General features: G+C 42.2%; 1 protein-coding gene across 2 annotated transcripts in view; it reads left to right on the top strand.

The window, feature by feature from the left end:
• The window catches only part of ntng2a (netrin g2a), a 136,037-nt gene that overhangs the window by 4,861 nt on the left and 110,969 nt on the right, over nt 1-20,207 (top strand). For both annotated transcript variants that reach the window (XM_059943766.1, XM_059943767.1), the window contains exon 3: nt 13,608-14,251. In XM_059943766.1, coding sequence (XP_059799749.1) covers nt 13,608-14,251 — 644 coding nt within the window. The remainder of the gene's footprint in view (nt 1-13,607; nt 14,252-20,207) is intronic.

Below are 20,207 nucleotides of genomic sequence, written 5' to 3' on the forward strand. Positions count from 1 at the left end.
TAAAGTGATTTAGTCAGTGCAGGGAGTATTGCGATGGAAGGGAAGACGGTGGAGGTCAGGGCCTAGTTAGCAGCAAGTCCATATGACTAAGACATAGTAGCAGAATTAGGCTATTCGGTCCATTGAGTCTGGTCCGCTATTCCATCGTGGCTGATTTGTTTCCCCTCTCAACCCCATTCTTCCGCCTTCACTCCGACGCCCTGGCTAATCAAGAGCCTATCAATCTCCACTTTAAATATACCCAATGACCTGGTCTTCACAGCAAGTCTGTAGAGATAAGTTCCACAGATCTACCAGCCTCTGGCTTTAAAATTTCCTCCTCATAATAGTCTTTCTTGGTGATGAGTGGGAAGAGTATTGTCTAGGGACAATGTGGAAATGTCACGGATCTTTAACGTTCACTCAGCTTCAGACTTCAGGCTTTACTATTGCTCCGTCAGCTGAAGATATCGCCCAAGGTTACCGGAACCTCCGCTGCCGGACCGGTTGCGTCCAGGAACTCGCAGCCATCAGATCCAATGGTACAACATGAAACGGGGCAAGGTTTAATCACACCTGCGTAGATATTCCCGCTGGAAGAACACAACATGCTGAAACTTTTCTGCCTTGTTGGGTGAAGTTACCCGGTTGGGGAAAACCCACGCCATGATCCCGAATAACAGCTAGAAGGTTATCTGAGTGTCAATAATTACCATGCAGCGTGACGGTGTGCAAGAAGCCATCGTAACCAAAACCAAAGTGCTGGAAACCTGAAAATGCCGGCCAGTTGGTTTAGGTCAAAAGAAATCCGTTATGGTTGAGTAGGATTTTTAGCATAAATGTGTTCTTTAACTGTAACACTGACCCGGCAAAGATTACTCTATATCTTACCCGCCATGTTACTACTGCCAAGCATTTGCGCCCAGTGCCTTATTTTTACTGGGTAACGGGCAGATCGCTCAATTCTGGACCACCCGAAACTCGAGAAGAGATTCTTCAAAGTGCAGGAAATCCAGAGTAACACAAACAAATGGCAAAAGGAACTCAACAGGTCCGGCAACATCTTCGGAAAGGGCCCAGACCCTTCGGCCCGAAACGTCGACTGTTTATTCTTTTTCATAGATGCTGCCTGACCATCTGAGTTCCTCCAGCATTTTGTGTGTGTTACTCTGGACAGTGCGAGCTTCCGCAGTCTAACGGAGAGAAACTGATCGGAATGCTGTGATGCTCATAGTACAGACAGTTTGTTTCGAATTCAAACTATTTAAAATATTTTGTAATAGTATCAGTCTAACTTTCAACAAAACCCCCAGAAGAGAGAGGATTCGCATTTCTGTGGCCACCTTTCTGGAACGCCCAAAACACAGTTCATGACGAAAATCTTCACGTGTAGACTCCTGAACCTGTGAACAAAATACGCAGCCGAATTTGCGCACTGCAGGCCTCCACGAGTTAACGTGGTAATGATCGAATTCCTTTTTAAAATTTGTGATGGACTTGATGCTGAGTTTTAGCCTCTTTTGCACCGGTCGCTGTCCCCGTTTTCTTTGGTTTTGCACCCACCTGACGGAACAGAGCTCCCTCAGTTTAGCGTTCGAACTGAATGACAACACCCACGGCAATGCAGCGCTCTCCCAGTGCAGGAAGAGAACTCCCACTGTGGCTAGAGGCCGGTTCGCTTCTGAAACGCCGTCTCTGATGTAGACGACGAGGAAGAGAAAACGCTAGATATCAGTTGTTAGTCCTTTTCTCCAGTGGAGTGGAATTAGGTCACTTGATGGTGTGAGTGACGTTGATCTGTTGCCGCTTAATTTACAATTAGGGAACCCGTGTGTGTGTGTGTGGGGGGGAATAAGGGGGTTCGGGTAAAGGGCGCATGTGGGGAAGAAGAACGGCGATGCCTGGAGAAGATGCATCCAGCATTAAGGACCTTCACTATCCAGGATATGGCCTCTTCTCAATCCACCATCAGAGAGGAGAACTGGAATCTGAAGACACATGCTTAACTTTAGGAACAGCTTCTGATCCCCCCACCCCCCCCCCCCCACCGTCAGATTTCTTAATGATCCATGAAGACATTACTATTATGTTTTACTTTCATGTATTGCTTATTGTAATTTCGAGTATACTTATGTATTGCTGCTGCAAGCTTCACGACATATGTCATTGATAATAATTGCTTCTGATTCTGAAAGTGCCCGGAACATTTCTTATCCATGTCCCATACCGAAGAAATAATTCCTTTACTTTTGGACATTTGTTTGAAGATTAAAAGCATCAATCAGCAAGTGCATTATAGATCTCTTCCATATCTATAATTAAAGCTGGCGAGGTAGGAGAGAAAGCAGTTCAGTGGGGAGTGGGAGGAGTTTAGCTCAGGTGCAGAATAGATTCAAGGTTCGAATCTCGGCTGTTCTCCAGAAACAGGAACAGTGCAGGCGCCAGGCCTGTCTCTGACACTCTGTTCAGCGCAGAATCTCATCGACGGCAATTGGTTGTTTGGGCTGATTTAACTTGCATTCTTTGCGAGCAATGACGCTGTTGTAGAGTAAATATCAAGCTACACAGTACATGCAGCTGTCTGTTCCCTGTTTATTCCAAAGTTCGGCGGTGCCAGCGAGCCCAGGCATTTTTTCCCTCTGGTTTCATCCTTCCACTTGCAAGGAGGTTAAATCCATTTGAAAAGATTTGGACACATAGACTGCATAAAACGTTCAGCTCGGCGAGAAACCTGCTGCCCAACAATAGATCATGGAAAATGCGCTCCAGTCCACAATATTTTACTATATTGATTAAACTAGTAACTTACTGTCTAACTGGTCTTATCCCTTCTGCTCGCACAATGTCCATATCCCGCCATTCTCTGCGCATTCATGGGCCCATTTGAGAGCCTCCTGAATGTCTCTGTCATTTTGTCTCCACGCCAATCCTGGACGTGCACTCCAGACACACTTCTCTCTGTGTAAGAAAAGTGTCCCACTCACTCCCTTTGAATTTATCCCCCTCTTACCTTAAACGCATGCAATCTAATTATTCGACCTTGGGGAAAGGATACTGGGTCTGTAGTCGATCTGTGCCCCTCATAAGTTTACCTCCCCCGCCCCCCCCCCCCCCACCCACAGCGTCCGCCATTGTGGAGAATATAACCGAAATTTGTCCAATTTCTTTTTATAGCATTTGCCCTTTAACCCAGACAGGATTCTGGTAAATCTTGTCCCCACCTTCTGCAAAGCCTCCACGTCTTCCTACAATGGGGCGACCAGATCTGAGTGCAACCGATGCGGCCTAACCAGAGATTTATTAACTGCTTTGTGGATACTGTCACTCTTTATAATCAACAAATATCCCCTCCCCACACCACCCCTTTACGCCATTCCTTCCATTTCTCTTATGTGATTATTCCGTTCTATCCCGTCACTCCGTCCCCTTTCGCCTTTCTATGTTGCCTGATCTCCCCACCGCCCCTTCCATCTATAACACCAGAACCTCATGCTGTGCTGATGTTTCAGCCTTTCTCTTCCAATTCAATACCAGTGATTCCCACCTCTTATATTTCAAGGTTTCGGAGTGGGGCTCTCAGTGCCCAAGACGAAAGCCATGCCCCAAACGGGAAGCCTCCCATCGTTCGACGCTAAACGTCGCTGCTCAACCCGGCCTCTGGGTCACGTTCAGAGCGAAGCCAGAGTGCATTGCTTTCAACTGTCTTATATTGTGTTTCCTCAGCTACGGTTTGAAAGGGGTGGGGAATGTGAAGAGGCTGGGGGAAATGGCCAGAAAATAGCTGGGCAGGGTCTGCATTGGGTCTGCAGAGAGAGCGAGAAATAAACAGTGGCTGCGGCTGATCGGGAGAAACACTGGTAACAAAGAGTGTCCTATGAGCACGATGCAAACCGGCGCCGAGGAGTAGAAGCCCACCAAGAAGAAGCGTGTGGTCTAAACTGCCAAGACTGACAGCAGTGAAGACCTGGTGAACAGAACTGAGCGGCCATGATATCGGAGGCTACAGAAAATGCCCTCCTGTGCTTGTTCCATGTGCTAATCCTAGGGGCTACACATGCAGGCCTATCCAAAGATCCATCTCATTTTGGGGGAGCATTCTAACTCAAAGGGTGCTGAGACAGGGAAGCTTTCCCCCACCATGTGGAGTAAACGTAGAAGCGCAAAGTGGGATGGCAACTCGTGATAGGTTGCATGTGTTCTGTTCCTGGATATAATGTCTACAGAACTAGTGCTACTGCTTGGAGATCTTCTACGGATACATAGGACAAGAGTTAATGCGCAGTCTTCCCAGCTTTTCAGCACCGGCTGGTCCCCATAGATATCCCTTCACGGTACATTTTCCCTAGCTGAGTCAGCTATTTTTGGCTTTACACTTAAACAATTTAAATAATCAAGAAGAAGAATAAATTTTAAAAAAATTATAAAATGGCAGAAATTAATTCAACACAAAGTGAAATTAACTATTCCATGCATATACACATTCAATGTAATTGTGGACTTTACAGATGGCGGTGGGCCCGCTGAATTCCCCCAGCGCTGGTGCGTTGCTGCGGATTCCAGCATCTGCAGCCTCTCGCATCTGCAAAGGAGACACTTCACTGGTTAGGCACGTGTTTCTGCAACAGATTGCGTTACTACCCATTTACGAAGTGAAACCGTGACAGCCATGTTATTCACGTGAAAAATTCACTACAGTTTAGTGGAAGTTGTTGGCTCGGTTTTAATCCCGATGAATTAAAACGCCATTATCTAACCCCTGATAGAAAGCGGGCACTGGCGTAGTTTGGTCAGGGGTCGGGGGGGGGGGGGGGGTCCGGACTCCGTTCCATGATTCCTCCACAGTGACACGCTGTACAGCTTCTCGGAAGTATCTATGGCTTTAGATGAGACCGACAAATGGTCTCTGACATTCAAGTTCACACAATATAAACATCCTCCTTCCCCCACCCCACCCCACCCCATATCAACATCCCAAATGTAAATTGACGTTTTGCTGATCACCTTTGTAAAAGCGAATGCCTTTCCTTCTAATATAAGGGGAAAAGGCATTTCACGTTGCGGAATCACATTATCTTCAAAGAGGAACACTTTTACAATTCCCTGTTGTGTACGTCCTTGCTTTCAAATGTCCTTTCCAAAGAGAAAAATCAATGAAACTTGAGAGTTGTTGAGCAGCGCCTGAATTAGTAACTTTCTCCTTGGAAAGATGTCTTTCTGGGAAAATTAATATTTCATCAAAGTTCGGAGTTTACTTAGTTGAAGGAGGCACAAAGCGAGGACGAACTGAGATAAACAGCCAGAGGGCTCTGGGGAAATCACGCACGACCAGTTTACTATTCCCAATTTACAAACGTATTGGTACTTTTATATAAAATAACATATATAAAACACTTACCTTAGAACATGTACATATTCGGGGTAGTGTAAAGTAGAAAACATACCTCTTTAAAAGTTAATTTCAATAATTAAGCACAGAGGTGCGTGCTGTCCAATTAATTAAAACCTAAGAGGAGAAATTGTTTTAATTACATTGGGCAAAAGGACCTGTGTTAACGAGGGTGTTCGAGCCACTCCGATACAAACTGTCGCAAAACTTTTACCTGGGAGACGAAAACTTGTGTCCTTTCTAAGTTGCACCCCGATGCTTACTCACTATGCATTGAAGTTAATCTGCTTGCGGTACACTTCCATGCCTTTAACACAGTTTGCAGCCACCAACATCAATAGTTTCATTAATTCACTTTCATCAATATTTACTCTTGGATAAGGACAGTCGGAATGATTTTTAATATTGCCCCTCACAGCAGTTTTAGAACGGATGAAATCCCAATTGCTCCACTACTGGCTAATTCATTACTTAGTGAGAAGGTCTCATAATTTGTTAATAGTAATCGAACTAATTTTTATTATAAATATTTAATTCCAACCCCAATGCAAATCCAGATCGTTAAAAGAGAACATCAGAAGCAGATGTAAAATCCATGGGATGAAGTTCTAAGCATTGTTTCTTATAATCGGTTCACAATAATTCCCCAGTATGGTTTCAATGGTAGGACCTTCAGGGTGTCAGAACAAACTATTTGCAAATAGTTATCTCTTCTAGAAGGTTAATATTGTATGCAGTAACTATGTTTACATTTTGGCTTCAGCTCTTTCCTCTGAGGTTTGTTCCTGTAGGGAAACCATTCCCTTTCTAACCTAAGGAACACACATAAAATTCTGGAGGAACTCAGCAGGTCAGGCAGCATCCATGGAAAAGAATAAATGGTTCACATTTCCGGGCGAGGTCCTTCCTCAGGACTGAGAAGGAAGGGGGAGGTGTGAGAATAAAAAGATGTGGGGAGGGGAAAGAGGCCAGTTGGAAGGTGATAGGTGAAGCCTGGTGGGTGGGAAAAGTCAAAGAAGAAGGAATCTGATAGGAGAGGAGAGTGGACCATAGGAGAAAGGTAAGGAGGAGGGGACCCAGGGGGAAATAATAGGCAGGTGAGAAGAAGTAAAAGGTCAAAGTGGGGGGATTTGTTTACCATAAGACAAAGGAGCAGAAGTCAGCCATTCGGCCCATCGAGTCTGCTCCTCCATTTCATCATGAGCTGATCCAATCTCCCCTTTAGTCTCATTCCCCCGCCTTCCAGGCATTTCCAGGCATTCACGTTTCCAGGCGAGGCCCTTCCTCAGGACTGAGAAGGAAGGAGGAGGTGTGAGAATAAAAAGATGTGGGGAGGAGAAAGAGGCCAGTTGGAAGGTGATAGGTGAAGCCTGGTGGGTGGGAAAAGTCAAAGAAGAAAGAATCTGATAGGAGAGGAGATGGGACAATTGGAGAAAAGGAAGGAGAGGTACCAGGGAAGAGTAATAGGCAGGTGAGAAGAATTAAATTGTCTGAGTGGGGAATAGAGGAAGGAGGGAGGATTTGTTTAACAGAAGGAGAAATTGATGTTCATGCCATCAGGTTGGAAGCTACCCAAACGGAATTTAAGGTGTTACTCCTCCGCCCTGAGGGGAGCCTTGTCTTAGCAAAAAAGGAGAACATGGATCAACCTAGCTTCTAGCCTAGTTTTTTTTTAATACCTCCATTACAAATCTTTGGCTTCCACAACTCTAGATCAGCTCACTTTCTCCTTCTGAGGTAATTTTCTGCCAACTTTCTCACATCTCACCTCTGAATCCAAACATAAAGAGGCAATGACCTCTCCATGTAAGTACCCAGCTGTGATCTACCCATGTATCTATTTAAATAGTCTCTTCATTTCCTGCCTCACACAGAGCAGTACAGTCAGAGGAACAGGCCCTTCTGCCCACAATGTCTGTACAATGCCAAATAAAGCTAATCAGATAAAGCTAATTTGTGTTCACCTGTCTGTCTTATTGCCTCTTAAATGTGGTAGCATAGTGGTTAGCACAACTCTTTACAGTACAGGCAACCTGGGTTCAATTCCCACTGTTGTCTGTAAGCAGTTGGTACATTCTTCCCATGACCGCTTGAGTTTCCTCCGGGTGCTCTGGTTTCCTCTCACAGTCCAAAGACATACCAGTTGGTAGGTTAATTGGTCATTGTAAATTGTTCCATGATTAGGCTAGGGTTAAATCGGGGGATTGTGAGTGATGTGGTTCGAAGGACTGGAAGGGCCTATTACACACTGTATCTCAATAAACAAATAAATAAACACCAATACCCTGTCTTCTTCCACTACCACCACTGGCATCTACCACTCTGTATATAAAAAAGACTCATCCTTCACTTTTCCTTTAAACTTACCCCTCTCACCTCAAAGCTATGCCTTCTAGTGTTTGGCATGTCTACCCTGGGAAAGAGATTCTGTCTACCTACCTTCTATCAGGTCTTACCTCAGCCTCCAACACTCCAGAGGAAATCGCCCAAGTCTGCTCAATATCTCCTTATAGCTAATGGTCTCTAATCCAGGCAGCACCCAGGTGAACCTCCACCGTCTTCACCACAAAGCCTCCTCACCCATGGGGAAAACAGAACTGAACAGAAGTGTGGCCTAACCAAAGTTTTATACAGCTGCAAAATGAGCTTCCAACTCCTAACTGATCAAGGCAAGCATATTATCCCCCTTCTTTATCTCCTCTTATTTTCTTCTACAGTTTCGTTTTATCTTCATCCCCTGTCCATTCTCCTTGGAACTAATTTTCTCTCAGATTCAGGTTCAAGTTCAATTATTGATCACGTGCACATCGAAACGTGCGTTGTTTGAGCTAACAACCAACACAACCTCAGTTTGTGCAGGGGCAGCCCGCAAGTGTTGCTATACATACAGAGGAAATTAATTTTGGCCTGTTCGGTTCACAGCTCCATTAGCACCATTCACAATGTGATTGTTCCCACTCCTTCTAAAAACAATTTTGCACTCATTTGATAGAGACTGTGCTTATTGATCTATCATTGAAAATCTCCCATGAGCATGAATGAAAAGAATCTGTAAACTATTGACATTTCATCACATAGAAAGCTAAATGTAGAGTTGTATAAAACTGGATCCCTGCGTATAAGTCTCTTTTTCATGTGTTCTTCAAATTAGTCTGCTTGCTTCAGCACCTTGCATCCTCCCAAATGCTTATAGATTTGGGAAATTTTTAATGAGAATAAAATGGTGTTAAAATGCATCCCATATACCATTTCAAAACTTCAAAGTTGTCAGATCTGAAAGAGTAAGTTATGCTAATGGCTGCAGTGCCAGTTTCCCCAGAGAAATTCTATCTTCTTTGAAGTTCATTAAAAATATACACCTTCATTTTAGTTAGCATCCAGTTAAAATATCCATTTTTTGCATCAGCACATCGATAAATTAAGAATCTAAATTTCCCAATAGAAAGTGCACATGTTGAGAGAAACTGACTTGTAAATCATAAATTCTAATAAGGTAATGGGAATAAAGTTGAGGGTGTAGGAGAAAAAAGCAGTTTGAAACCATCATTAGTTTGACAACTTCAGAAAAACATCAGCTTTGTTCTCTATTTTAAACATAACCCCTGCAAGTACCATCTTCTGCCATTCTAATATTCCTGACAAATATAACTCATTATTATGCAGAGATTTCTGACAACCATACCTTTTAATATACCACAGTGCCATTCAATTAATCTGTGAAAACAGCACACAAGTAAATAATGACAGATCTGCATGGGGAGGGGATAAAAGAAAACAGCAACCCACAATCCAATTTGAAACAAAATATGCTTTAAGACTTCAAAAATAATTCTGAACCCATTATGGATGCAACATACACTTAGTGGCCACTTTATTAGGTACACTCATCCACCTGCTCAATGATGCAAATATCTAATCAGCCAATCATGTGGCAGCAACTCAATGCATAAAAGCATGCCACCATGGTCAAGAGGCTCAGTTGTTGTTCAGAACAAACATTAGAATGGGGAAGAAATGTGATTGAAGTGACTTTGAAGATGGAATGATGCAAGACGGGGTGATTTGAGTATTTCAGAAACTGCTGATCTCCTGGGATTTTCACACACAACAGAATTGTAGAGAATGGTGTGAAAAATTTTAAAAAAAGAACACCTAGTGAGCTGCAGTTCTGTGGGTGAAAATGCCTTGTTAGTGAGAGAGGTCCAGAGGAGAGTGGCCAGATTGGTTCAAGCTGACAGGAAGCCGATAAAGACACACATTACACCAGCCGTGTGCAGAAGAGCATCTCTGAGTGTACAATGCATCAAACCTTGAAACAGAAAAGCTACAGCAGCAGAAGACCACAGGCATACACTCAGTTCCACTTTATTAGGTTCTGGAGGTACTGAGTGTATATTGAGGCTAAAAGACTAAAACCACAAATGTTATTATGTATTTCTTTTATGACTCTATCAACCAGAGTTCTTGCAAAACAGTTTAGTGTTATGAGCACAGTTTCAAAAGATAAATGTACATTTATTAACGAAGTATGTAAATGTCACCATATACTACCTTGAAATTCATAGTAGAACAAATAAATACAATAGAATCAATGAGAAACTACTCACAGCTGACTCACTTACCCCTTCATTGAAATGTTCCCATGACCAAAGATCTCATTTTAAGGACTCTTTATCTCAGTATCTCATGTTCTAGTCATTTATTGCTATTCACTTATATTTGCATTTGCACAGTTTGTTGTCTTCTACACCCTGGTTGATCTTTCATTGATCCTGTTACAGTTACTATTCTATAGATTTGCTGAATATGCCAGCAAGGAGATGAATGTCAGGGTTGTGTGACAGATATGTACTTTGATTATAACTTTACTTTAAACCTTTGAACAAAGACCAACAAGAAACCAATGTGCAAAAGAAGAGACAATGTGCAAATACAGTACAATAATAGTAATAAATAAATAATACAGAGGTCATGCATTTTAGAGTCCTTGAAAGTGAGTCCATAGGTTGTGTTCAGTGATCAGTTCAGTGTAGAGGTGAGTGAATTTGTCCACATTGATTCAGGAGCCTGATGGTTTAGGGGTAATGACTGTTCCTGAACCTGGCATTGTGGGACCTGTACCTCCCACCTGATGGGTTTTGTCCTGCACTACCACAGTAGCTGTAACTAGATATATTTATTTGTTCTGTAGTCTGTGAAGTGATGTAAAAGCTCCATGGCGAATCTAAGTGCATGAATTAAGTAGTTGTTGATGGGATTCTGTCTCCAACCATTTCTCTGCTCATATCACTCACAGTGACTAACATCCCTCCAGACCCAGTCCATTCATACCAAGGCCTGGTTATCACAAAATCATAAACAGGAGGAAAAATGGTTTTTGCATTCAAACTTACTTAGTAGCTAGAGTAGCTTATATACTATTGGGTTTCTTAGCTTGTGCTATTTGGGTGGAAAGTGGTAAGTTGGTTCACTGCCAAACATTAATATTGACAGTGGTTAAAATGAGAATTTTACATATAGTATTCATACCAAACAATTACTCTCAGTAACAATGTCAAAAAGACTCTATTTTTGAACATACTACTCTTATTGTGTTTGGTTATCAGTATAAAGGAGTTTTTTAAAAACAAATGTCAATTTTTAAGTATTGATTTAGTTTGAATTTTATTATTCAACAGTTCATTCGTTTTTGTTTTCATTCAAACTGTAGTTTAGAATCGCTTTCAGCTTTGAATGAATACAGTTGGTTTTCTGTCACTCCGCTCCTTACGTAACACATGGTATCTTGAAAAGATTGATGCAGAGACCAAAATGGTAGGTGCACACATTATAACCATGTGCTGAATATTACCAACATGACCGCAGCAATCTGTCAGCATCACCTGCAGTAGTTGATTGTATTTCACCTCTAGTTTAGAATTTGAATACATAATTCAGGCTTATACTTCTGCTGAGCGTGGAGAGGACACTGTTGTATCAAAAAGTGACATATTTTAGATGAAATATTAATTAAAGACAATGCAGTAGATTATATAGACATTCCACAGCTTTACATGAATAGTGATATGGCTCATCTGCTGTTTGTGTATACTGTATATAAATAGCAGATGAGATTTATTCCAGGGCAGCATGGTAGCATAGCGGTTAGTAGCAGTGATCCAGGTTCAATTCCGCCACTGTCTGTTAGGAATTTATGTGTTTTGTCCATGATCATGTGGGATTCCTCTGGGAGCTTTGGTATCCTGCCGCATTCCAAAGGTGTATGGGTTAGTAGGCTAATTGGTCACATTGTGTGTAATTAGGTGGTGCAGGCTTGTTGAGCTGGAAGGGCTTATTACTGTGCTGTATCTCTAAATAAATAAAATCATGTATATATGCATACATTTCTTATAAACACATATTCGCTCTGAAGGAATAAGAGACTTTGATGCATCCTAAAGACAGGAAAACAGCTAAATAAATGTAAGTTCTTTGTAGCAAGTAAATAGTAACAGCAGATATTTTAAATGTATTTATTCATGGATAAGATGGATGTTTCAGCCATTTCTTCTTTTCATGAGATCCATCACTTATGGTGAATAGACTCCCAAGGCACTATTAGGCAGGGACTAAATGATTTTGATTTAGTGATAATGACGTACACACATCTAAATCAGCATAACTTGTTCCATGAATCTTACAGCATCAATTGTAAAATCAGGGTTTGATTCCCACCAGTGTCTTTAAGGTCTGCATGTTTTCCCCGTGACTGTGTGGTTTCCTCTGAGTACTCCAGTTTCTAGATTCCAAAGACCAACAATTACGGTTAGTGAGTTGTGGGCATGTTGTGTTGGTGCCCGATGCGCTGTAACACTTGCAGGGTGATTGAATATGGAAAAGGGGTGAAGTACCATCCATTGTTGTTTACTCTGCTTCAGACCAAGGACAATTGTGTCACCATAAGAATTTTGCCCTAAGATGAATACTGTTGCTTAGAGAAAGTCATGTTGTCATAGTGATATTCTGATTTCCAGTTGCCTTGCATTAGCAAATTTCTTTCCTATTTACGATGATATCAATGGTGGTTTTGTAAGCATGCTTTTCAACTCTGAACTGATTCCACAACCTTTGGACTTACTTTCCAGAACTTTTGTTATCAGTATTTATTTATCTATCTGTCAATTCATCTCAATAGATCAATAGGTATATTTAATGTCAGAGAAATGTATACAATAAACATCCATGAAAACAGAGGAGTTCCCCAAAGAATGAATGACAGTTCATACGTTAGAACCCCTAAGCCCCCCCCCGATACACCCCCACGCATAAGCAGCAGCAAGGCAGTGAACCCCCACCCCCACAGCAGCAAAAAGGCATCAGCACCCACCACCGAACACTCAAGCGTGTAGCATAGCATCAATGAAGACACAGACTTGTGCTACCCCCAAAGCTACTCATTCACCTGGTAATTTGATGTACCACAGGCTCTCTGTCTCTCTAATAAGGGAAAAAGAGGTGTCCCCATTTCACAGTGAGAGGGGAGACATAACAAACAAATCACTGACTTATGATGTTAAAACTCCGTTGCATTGCTTTTTCCGAGCTCTGCGCTCAGAGAGTCGGCACCAAAAAGGCTCCAGACTCTCTGGACACACAACCCCCGGCAGCTAGCCCACTGATGCCAATGTTCTGTGTTCTGCCGCGGCGCTTCAGTCGGGGGTACCGGCCTAGAATCAGCATGTCCCCAGAGCCAGAGAATCCCAGAATCCCGAAGGCATACTCGTCTTCCAGGCCGCATCGTCAGATATCAAAAAGCGGCTGGTCGTGAGAGCGGGTCCCATTCCCACAAGGAACCGTAGTCAGAGTGTAACTCCAGGTCAAGAACATTGAAAGGAAAAAAAAGAGATATCAAAGGTAGAAACAAAGCTTTTTCCGAAGATGCAAACAAAGGAATCGCCATTTAGTGCCATCTTGAGTTACTTATTTATTATTTTTTTTAATTTGCAGAGTTTGTCTTCTTTAGCAAATTGGTTGCTTTTCAGTCTTTGTGTGTAGTTTTTCATTGACTCTATTGTATTTTTTTGTTATACTGTGAATGGCTGCAAGAAAATTAATCTCAAGGCAGCATACGGTGACATATACAGTATGTACTTTGATAATATACTTACTTTGAACTACTGTCTTATTGTATCAATTGCTAAATAAGTTAACTGCTCAATAAATTAACCAGATCTAATGCAACATTTTAATGTTCTTGTTTCAGGGCAACCCCTACATGTGCTTTAGTGAATGTGACGCCTTGAACCCAGACCTGGCTCATCCCCCCAAATTAATGTTTGATCAGGAGGATAATGGACCTGTAACTTACTGGCAAAGTGTCACCTGGAAGAAGTACCCTGAACCTCTCCTAGCCAACATCACCCTGTCTTGGAACAAGAGCATCCAACTCACCGAGAATATTGTCATTACCTTTGAGGCAGGCCGGCCCACCACTATGATTCTGGAGAAGTCTCTAAATCATGGGAGGACATGGCAGCCTTATCAGTACTATGCAGAGGACTGCATGGAGGCTTTCAGAATGGAGGCCAAAAATGTCCGCGATCTTTCACCTGTGACAGCTCTTCAGATCATCTGCACTGAAGACTACTCCAAGTGGTTGGGCTTTGAAAATGAGAAGAACTTGCACTTTGAGGTCAGAGAACGCTTTGCCATTTTTGCGGGCTCCTCCCTCCAGAATATGGATGCTCTGTACAAGAGAATGGACATTAACAAGGGTCTACGAGACTTTTTCACATTAACAGACCTTCGTATTAGGCTGATTAAACCTGCCACTGGAGGAACATTTGTACAGAGGAAATACCTAAACAAGTACTTCTACGCAATTTCTAATATTGAAGTTGTGGGCAGGTAAGCGATCATTTTATTATTGAAATAGAATCAGCTTTAAGATTCCACTTACTTTTTGAAAAGCACTGAAGGAGATTTTGCTAACCCAATGGGTCATTTCTATTGCTTTTTCCAAACTAAAAGCAAAATAGTATTGCAAAGGCTTACAAAGCTAAGGCATCTAACCAATGTCAATTATCAAAGCCTGCCAATGGACTGTCATGATGCAGCTAAGTACAGACCTAAATATGTATATTAGCAAAACTAATCTATCAGTCCCTAGCTTATACATTCAGTGGGCTCTTTATTAGGTGTACCTCTTGAACCTAAAAATGTAGACACTGATATATGAGGTCTACTGCTGCTGTAGCCCATCCACGTCTAGTTTTGATGTGTTGTGCATTCAGAGATGCTCTTCTGCACACCCCTGTTGTAACGTGTGGTTATTTGAGTTACTGTCAACTTCCTGTCAACTTGAACCAGTCTGGCCATTCTCCTCTGACCCCTCTCATTAGCAAGGTGTTTTCACCCACAGAATGGCTGCTCACTGGATTTGTTTTGTTTATTGCACCATTCTCTATAAACCCCAGAGACTGTTATGTGTGAAAATCCCAGGAGATAAGCAGTTTATGAGACACCAAACCACTCTGCTGGCAACAACAATCAACTCCACAAAGTACTTTGATGATATTTTTTCTCCATTCTGATGTTTGCTCTGAACAACAACAGAACCTCTTGACCATGTCTGCATGCTTTTATGCATTGAGTTGCTGCCACGTAATTGGCTGATTAGATATTTGCATTAACGTGCAGGTGTACAGGTGCACCTAATAACGTGGCTACTAAGTGTTTGATTAAATGAGCTATGAGTGGAGAAGGTAGAAAGTGGATCAGATTGTTGAAATAAACATCGACTTTTTAAGGATAATAAATTCACTATAATCTTTAATACAGATTAGTGAATGAGGAATTGGAGTGAAGCTTGGTTTGCTGCAATTATTTCAAGATTATTTCCTATTCCTTTTCCCCTCTGCCCATGCTAGTCTTTTACAATGACCTTTAAGTTTTTGTTGTCCTGCCGATTTAAAGTTGGAGTCACTTTTGCCAATAGAGGAAAGACCTTAATGTGGGCCATCATTATAGTTACAAGTAGAAAGCAACATGGAGTGGCATGGTGGTTAGAACAATCACTTTACAGAATCAGGGTTTGACTCTCGCATTGCCTGTAAGAGTTTGCACATTCTCCCTGTGACTGTGTGGGATTCCTCTGGGTGCTGCGCTTTCCTCCCCATATTCCAAAGGCATATGAGTTAGTGGGCATGCTATGTTTGTGCCGGAAGTGTGGTGACACTTGCCTCCAGCACAGTGTTGAACCGTGTTGGTTATTGATGCGAACAGTGCATTTCACTGTACGTTTCAATGTACGTGTGACAAATAAAGCTAATCTTCATTTTTGCAACTCAGTCAACATAGTTATAAGCTGAGAGGGAACACATTTATTATAACAGGCCACCCGTTCAATGTTTTGCTGCCTATGGCCAGAACCAGGGTTAAATGTCTGATTTGGACTGGATCGGATGAGAGTCTCAGTGGGTTGCTGGGTAGATACTACACGTCCAACTTTCTTTAATTCAGCTCACCTTGTGCAGATCTGATTGCAACCTGTCCATAAACACGTAACCAGTAATGAGTACATATTGGGTGAATGCAATATGGAAGTTGGAAAGTAGCTGAAAGATTAGCTTTATTTGTCAAATGTACATCGAAGCTTACAGTGAAATGTTTCATTTGCGTCAATGGGCAACATAGTCTGAAGATGTGCTGAGAGTAGCCTGTGAAGGTCACCATGCTTCCTGTGCCAATTAGCCTATTAACCTGTTCATGTCTGGAATGTGGCAGAAAAGTAGAGCAGCTGCAGGATACCCACATGGTCATGGCGAGAACATACAAACTCATTACAGACAGCAGCAGCGATTGAACCCAGTTGCTGACAGGGTAGAGCATTATGTTAATTGCTATGCTACCATTATGGCCACTACCATGTCGTCTAGGATGGTGCAAGAACTATTTGTTGTCTGGACTACTGTCCAGATTTATTTAAGAGTAAAATGATTTAAAGAACCAGGCTATAGGAAAAATGTTATATCACAACATCAATAGGGTTTTTTGAGACTCTGAGATAGGTACGTGGAGCTTAGAAAAATAGAGGGCTATGCAGTAGGGAAATTCTGGGCAGCTTCTAGAGTGGGTTACATGGTTGGCATAGCATTGTGGGCCAAAGGGCCTGTAATGTGCTGTATATTTTCTGTGTTCTATGTTCTAATCAGGAATCCAGCTACATACAATTGTTCCTGTTTTCCAACCAACCTTTTTTGAAAGGTGCAATCATACATATATGAGATATATTCACAAAGTCCTAACTTTTAAAAATTAATTTACTGGATGTGAACTTTGCTTGCAAGCAGCATTTAATGCCTGTCTCTGAAGTTAAGTTAGTGGCGAGCAATCTTCATAAACCATCGCTGTCCTTCTGGTGAAGGTACTCCCTCAGTTGTTGGCTTGCCGTTAACAAAGTGCAAGTAAGTTTATTATCAAAGTACGTATCTGTCACCATATACAACCCTGAGACTCATTTTCCTGTGAGCATACTCAATAAATCTATAGAATAATAACCATAGCAGAATCAATGAAAGGCCGCCCAACTTGCGGCATTCAATCCGTGTGCAAAGGTCAACAAACTGTGCAAATGCAAAAAGAAAGAAATAATAATAATAAACGAATAAGCAAGAACATGAGAATAAGCAAGAAATAGCAAGAACAAATATCAAGAGCATGAGAGGAAGAGTCCTTGAAAGTGAGTCCATTGGTTATGGGAATGTTTCAATGACTGGGCAAATGAAGTTGAGTGAAGTTCAAGAGCCTGATGGTTGAAGGGTAGTAACTGTTCCTGAACCTGGTGATCTGAGTCCTGAGGCTCCAGTTCCTTATTCCTGATGGCAGCAGTGAGAAAAGAGCATGACCTGAATAGTGGGGGTCCCTGATGATGGATGCTACTTTCCTGCGACAACGCTCTGTGTAGATATGCTCAATGGTGGGGAGTGTTTAGCCCGTGATGACTGGACATATCCCCTACTTTTTATAGGATTTTCTGTTCAAGGACATCGGTGTTTCCATAACAGGCTGTGATGCAGCCAGTCAATATACTCTCCACTACACATCAACAGAGGTTTGTCAAAGATTTAGATGTCATTCTGAATCTTTGCAAACTCCTAAGGAAGCAGAGGCACTGCTGTGCTTTTGTCATAATGGTGCTTACGTTGCGGGCCCCGGACAGGTCCTTTGAAACAATACCACTGAGGAATTTAAAGTTGCTGACCCTCTGCACCTCTGATGCTGTGATAAGATCTGGCTGCTGGACCTTTGGTTTTCTTCTCCTGATTTCAGCCATCAGCTCTTTGGTCCTGACACTGAGTAAGAGGTTGGCACCACTCAGCCAGATTTTCAATCTCCCTCCCATGTGCTGATTCATTACCACTTTTGATTTGGCCTACGACATTGATGTCAACAGCAAGCTTGAATATGGTACTGGAGCTATGCTTAGCCACGCAGTCGTAAGTATAAAGGGAGTAGAGCAGGGGACTGAGCACATAGACTTGTGGTGCACCTGTACTGATAGAGATCGTGGAGGAGAGGTCAATGTCGATCCGAACTGACTGGGGTCTACAAGTGAGGAAGTCCAGGATCCAATTGCACAAGGTGGTACAAGGTCTTGGAGTTTATTAATTAGCTTTGAAGAGGACGATGTTCTCATAGATTAAAATCATAGGATCATCAGCAGATGTGGGAGTTCATGATGATTTCTCAATGTTTTGATGGTCAAAGCCAGTAAGAAGGCATTGAGCTTATCTGGAAGTGAAGCCCTGTTGTTGCCTACGTGCTTAATTTAACTATGATTGTATTCAAGCCCTGTCACAACTGCTGAGCATCCTTCATTGATTCATGTTTAGTCCAGAATTGCAACTTTGCCTTTGAGATGACTTTCTGGAGATATATCTAGACCTCTTGTAATCACCTTGGTTACCAGACTTGAGTGCCTCTGACTGGACCTCAGCAGATTGTTGATTTCATGGTGCATCCAGGGCTTCTGACTGGGGAAGACTCTGAATGATTTTGTGGGGACACACTCATCTACAATTGTTTTAATAAAGCCTGTTATAATCATTGTGAATTCATTAAAATCCATAGATGAGTCCTTGAACACGGCCCAGTCCACTGACTTGAATCAATCCCATATCTGCTGCTCCGTCACCTCTTTGCTGTCCTAGACTTTGGAGCTTTGCTCTTCAGCTCCTGCCTGTAAGGAGAGAGCCTGTATGATTGATTGCTCTGTGCCTGTACTCACTGGAATTTTGAAGAATCAGGGAGGACCTCATTGAAAGGCCTAGATAGAGTGGATGTGGAGAAGATGTTTCCAATTGTGGAAGAGTCTAGGACCAGAGGGCACAGCCTTAGAATAGAAGATTGTTGCTTTAGAACAAAAATGCAGAGGAATTTCTTTAACAAGTGGGTGGCGAATTTGTGGAGCATATTGTTAAGGATGGCTGTGGAGGGGTATAATGATTAGGGATAGTTAAAGCAGAGGTTGATAGGTTCTTGATTAGTCAGGGCATCAAAGGTTATGGGGAGAAGGCAGGAGAATATGGTTGAGAAAGAACATTTATCACCCTAAAGACTCAGTGGGCCAAATGACCAATTCTGTTCTTCTGTTTTATGGTCTTATGTTCTTCTGGAAGGCAGGAATGCACTTGTGCCAGATACATTCCCCTGGCACTGCAAACATATCCCACTCATTTGAACAGGGTTAACCTATCAATCTTTAATGTTAGCTTTTTTTGGCTTTTTTTTTATTTCAATGTATTTTTAAGCTTTTAGGTAATTAATACCACGTTCAATGCAACACACACAAAAGGTCAGGCAGTATCTTTGGAAAAGAATCAACAGTCAACATTTTGGACTGAGACCCTTCATTAGGACTGAGAAAGATTGCCCCACACAGCAGTTTTAGAATGGATGAAAGCCCAATTGCTCCACTACTGGCTAATTCATTACTTACTGAGAAGGTCTCATAATTTGTTAATAGTAATCAAACTAATTTTTATTATAAATATTTAATTCCAACCCCAATGCAAATCCAGATCGTTAAAAGAGAACATCAGGAGCAGATGTAAAATCCATGGGATGAAGTTCTAAGCATTGTTTCTTATAATCGGTTCACAATAATTCCCCAGTATGGTTTCAATGGTAGGACCTTCAGGGTGTCAGAACAAACTATTTGCAAATAGTTATCTTTTCTAGAAGGTTAATATTGTATGCAGTAACTATGTTTACATTTTGGCTTCAGCTCTTTCCTCTGAGGTTTGTTCCTGTAGGGAAACCATTCCCTTTCTAACCTAAGGAACACACATAAAATTCTGGAGGAACTCAGCAGGTCAGGCAGCATCTATGGAGAAGAATAAATGGTTCACATTTCCAGGCGAGGTCCTTCCTCAGGACTGGGAAGGAAGGGGGAGGTGCGAGAATAAAAAGATGTGGGAAGGGGAAAGAGGCCAGTTGGAAGGTGATAGGTGAAGCCTGGTGGGTGGGAAAAGTCAAAGAAGAAGGAACCTGATAGGAGAGGAGATGGGACCATAGGCAAAAGGGAAGGAGGAGGGGACCCGGGGGAAATAATAGGCAGGTGAGAAGAAGTAAAAGGTCAAAGTGGGGAATAGAGTGGGGGGATTTGTTTACCACAAGACAAAGACCATAAGACAAAGGAGCAGAAGTCGGTCATTTGGCCCATTGAGTCTGCTCCTCCATTTCATCATGAGCTGATCCAATCTCCCCTTTAGTCTCATTCCCTCGCCTTCTCACCATAACCTTTGATGCCCTGACTACTCAGATACCTATCAACCTCTGCCTTAAATACACCCAATGACTT

This window comes from Hypanus sabinus, chromosome 18 (genome assembly GCF_030144855.1).
Source record: "Hypanus sabinus isolate sHypSab1 chromosome 18, sHypSab1.hap1, whole genome shotgun sequence".
Classification (NCBI taxonomy): Eukaryota; Metazoa; Chordata; class Chondrichthyes; order Myliobatiformes; family Dasyatidae; genus Hypanus; species Hypanus sabinus.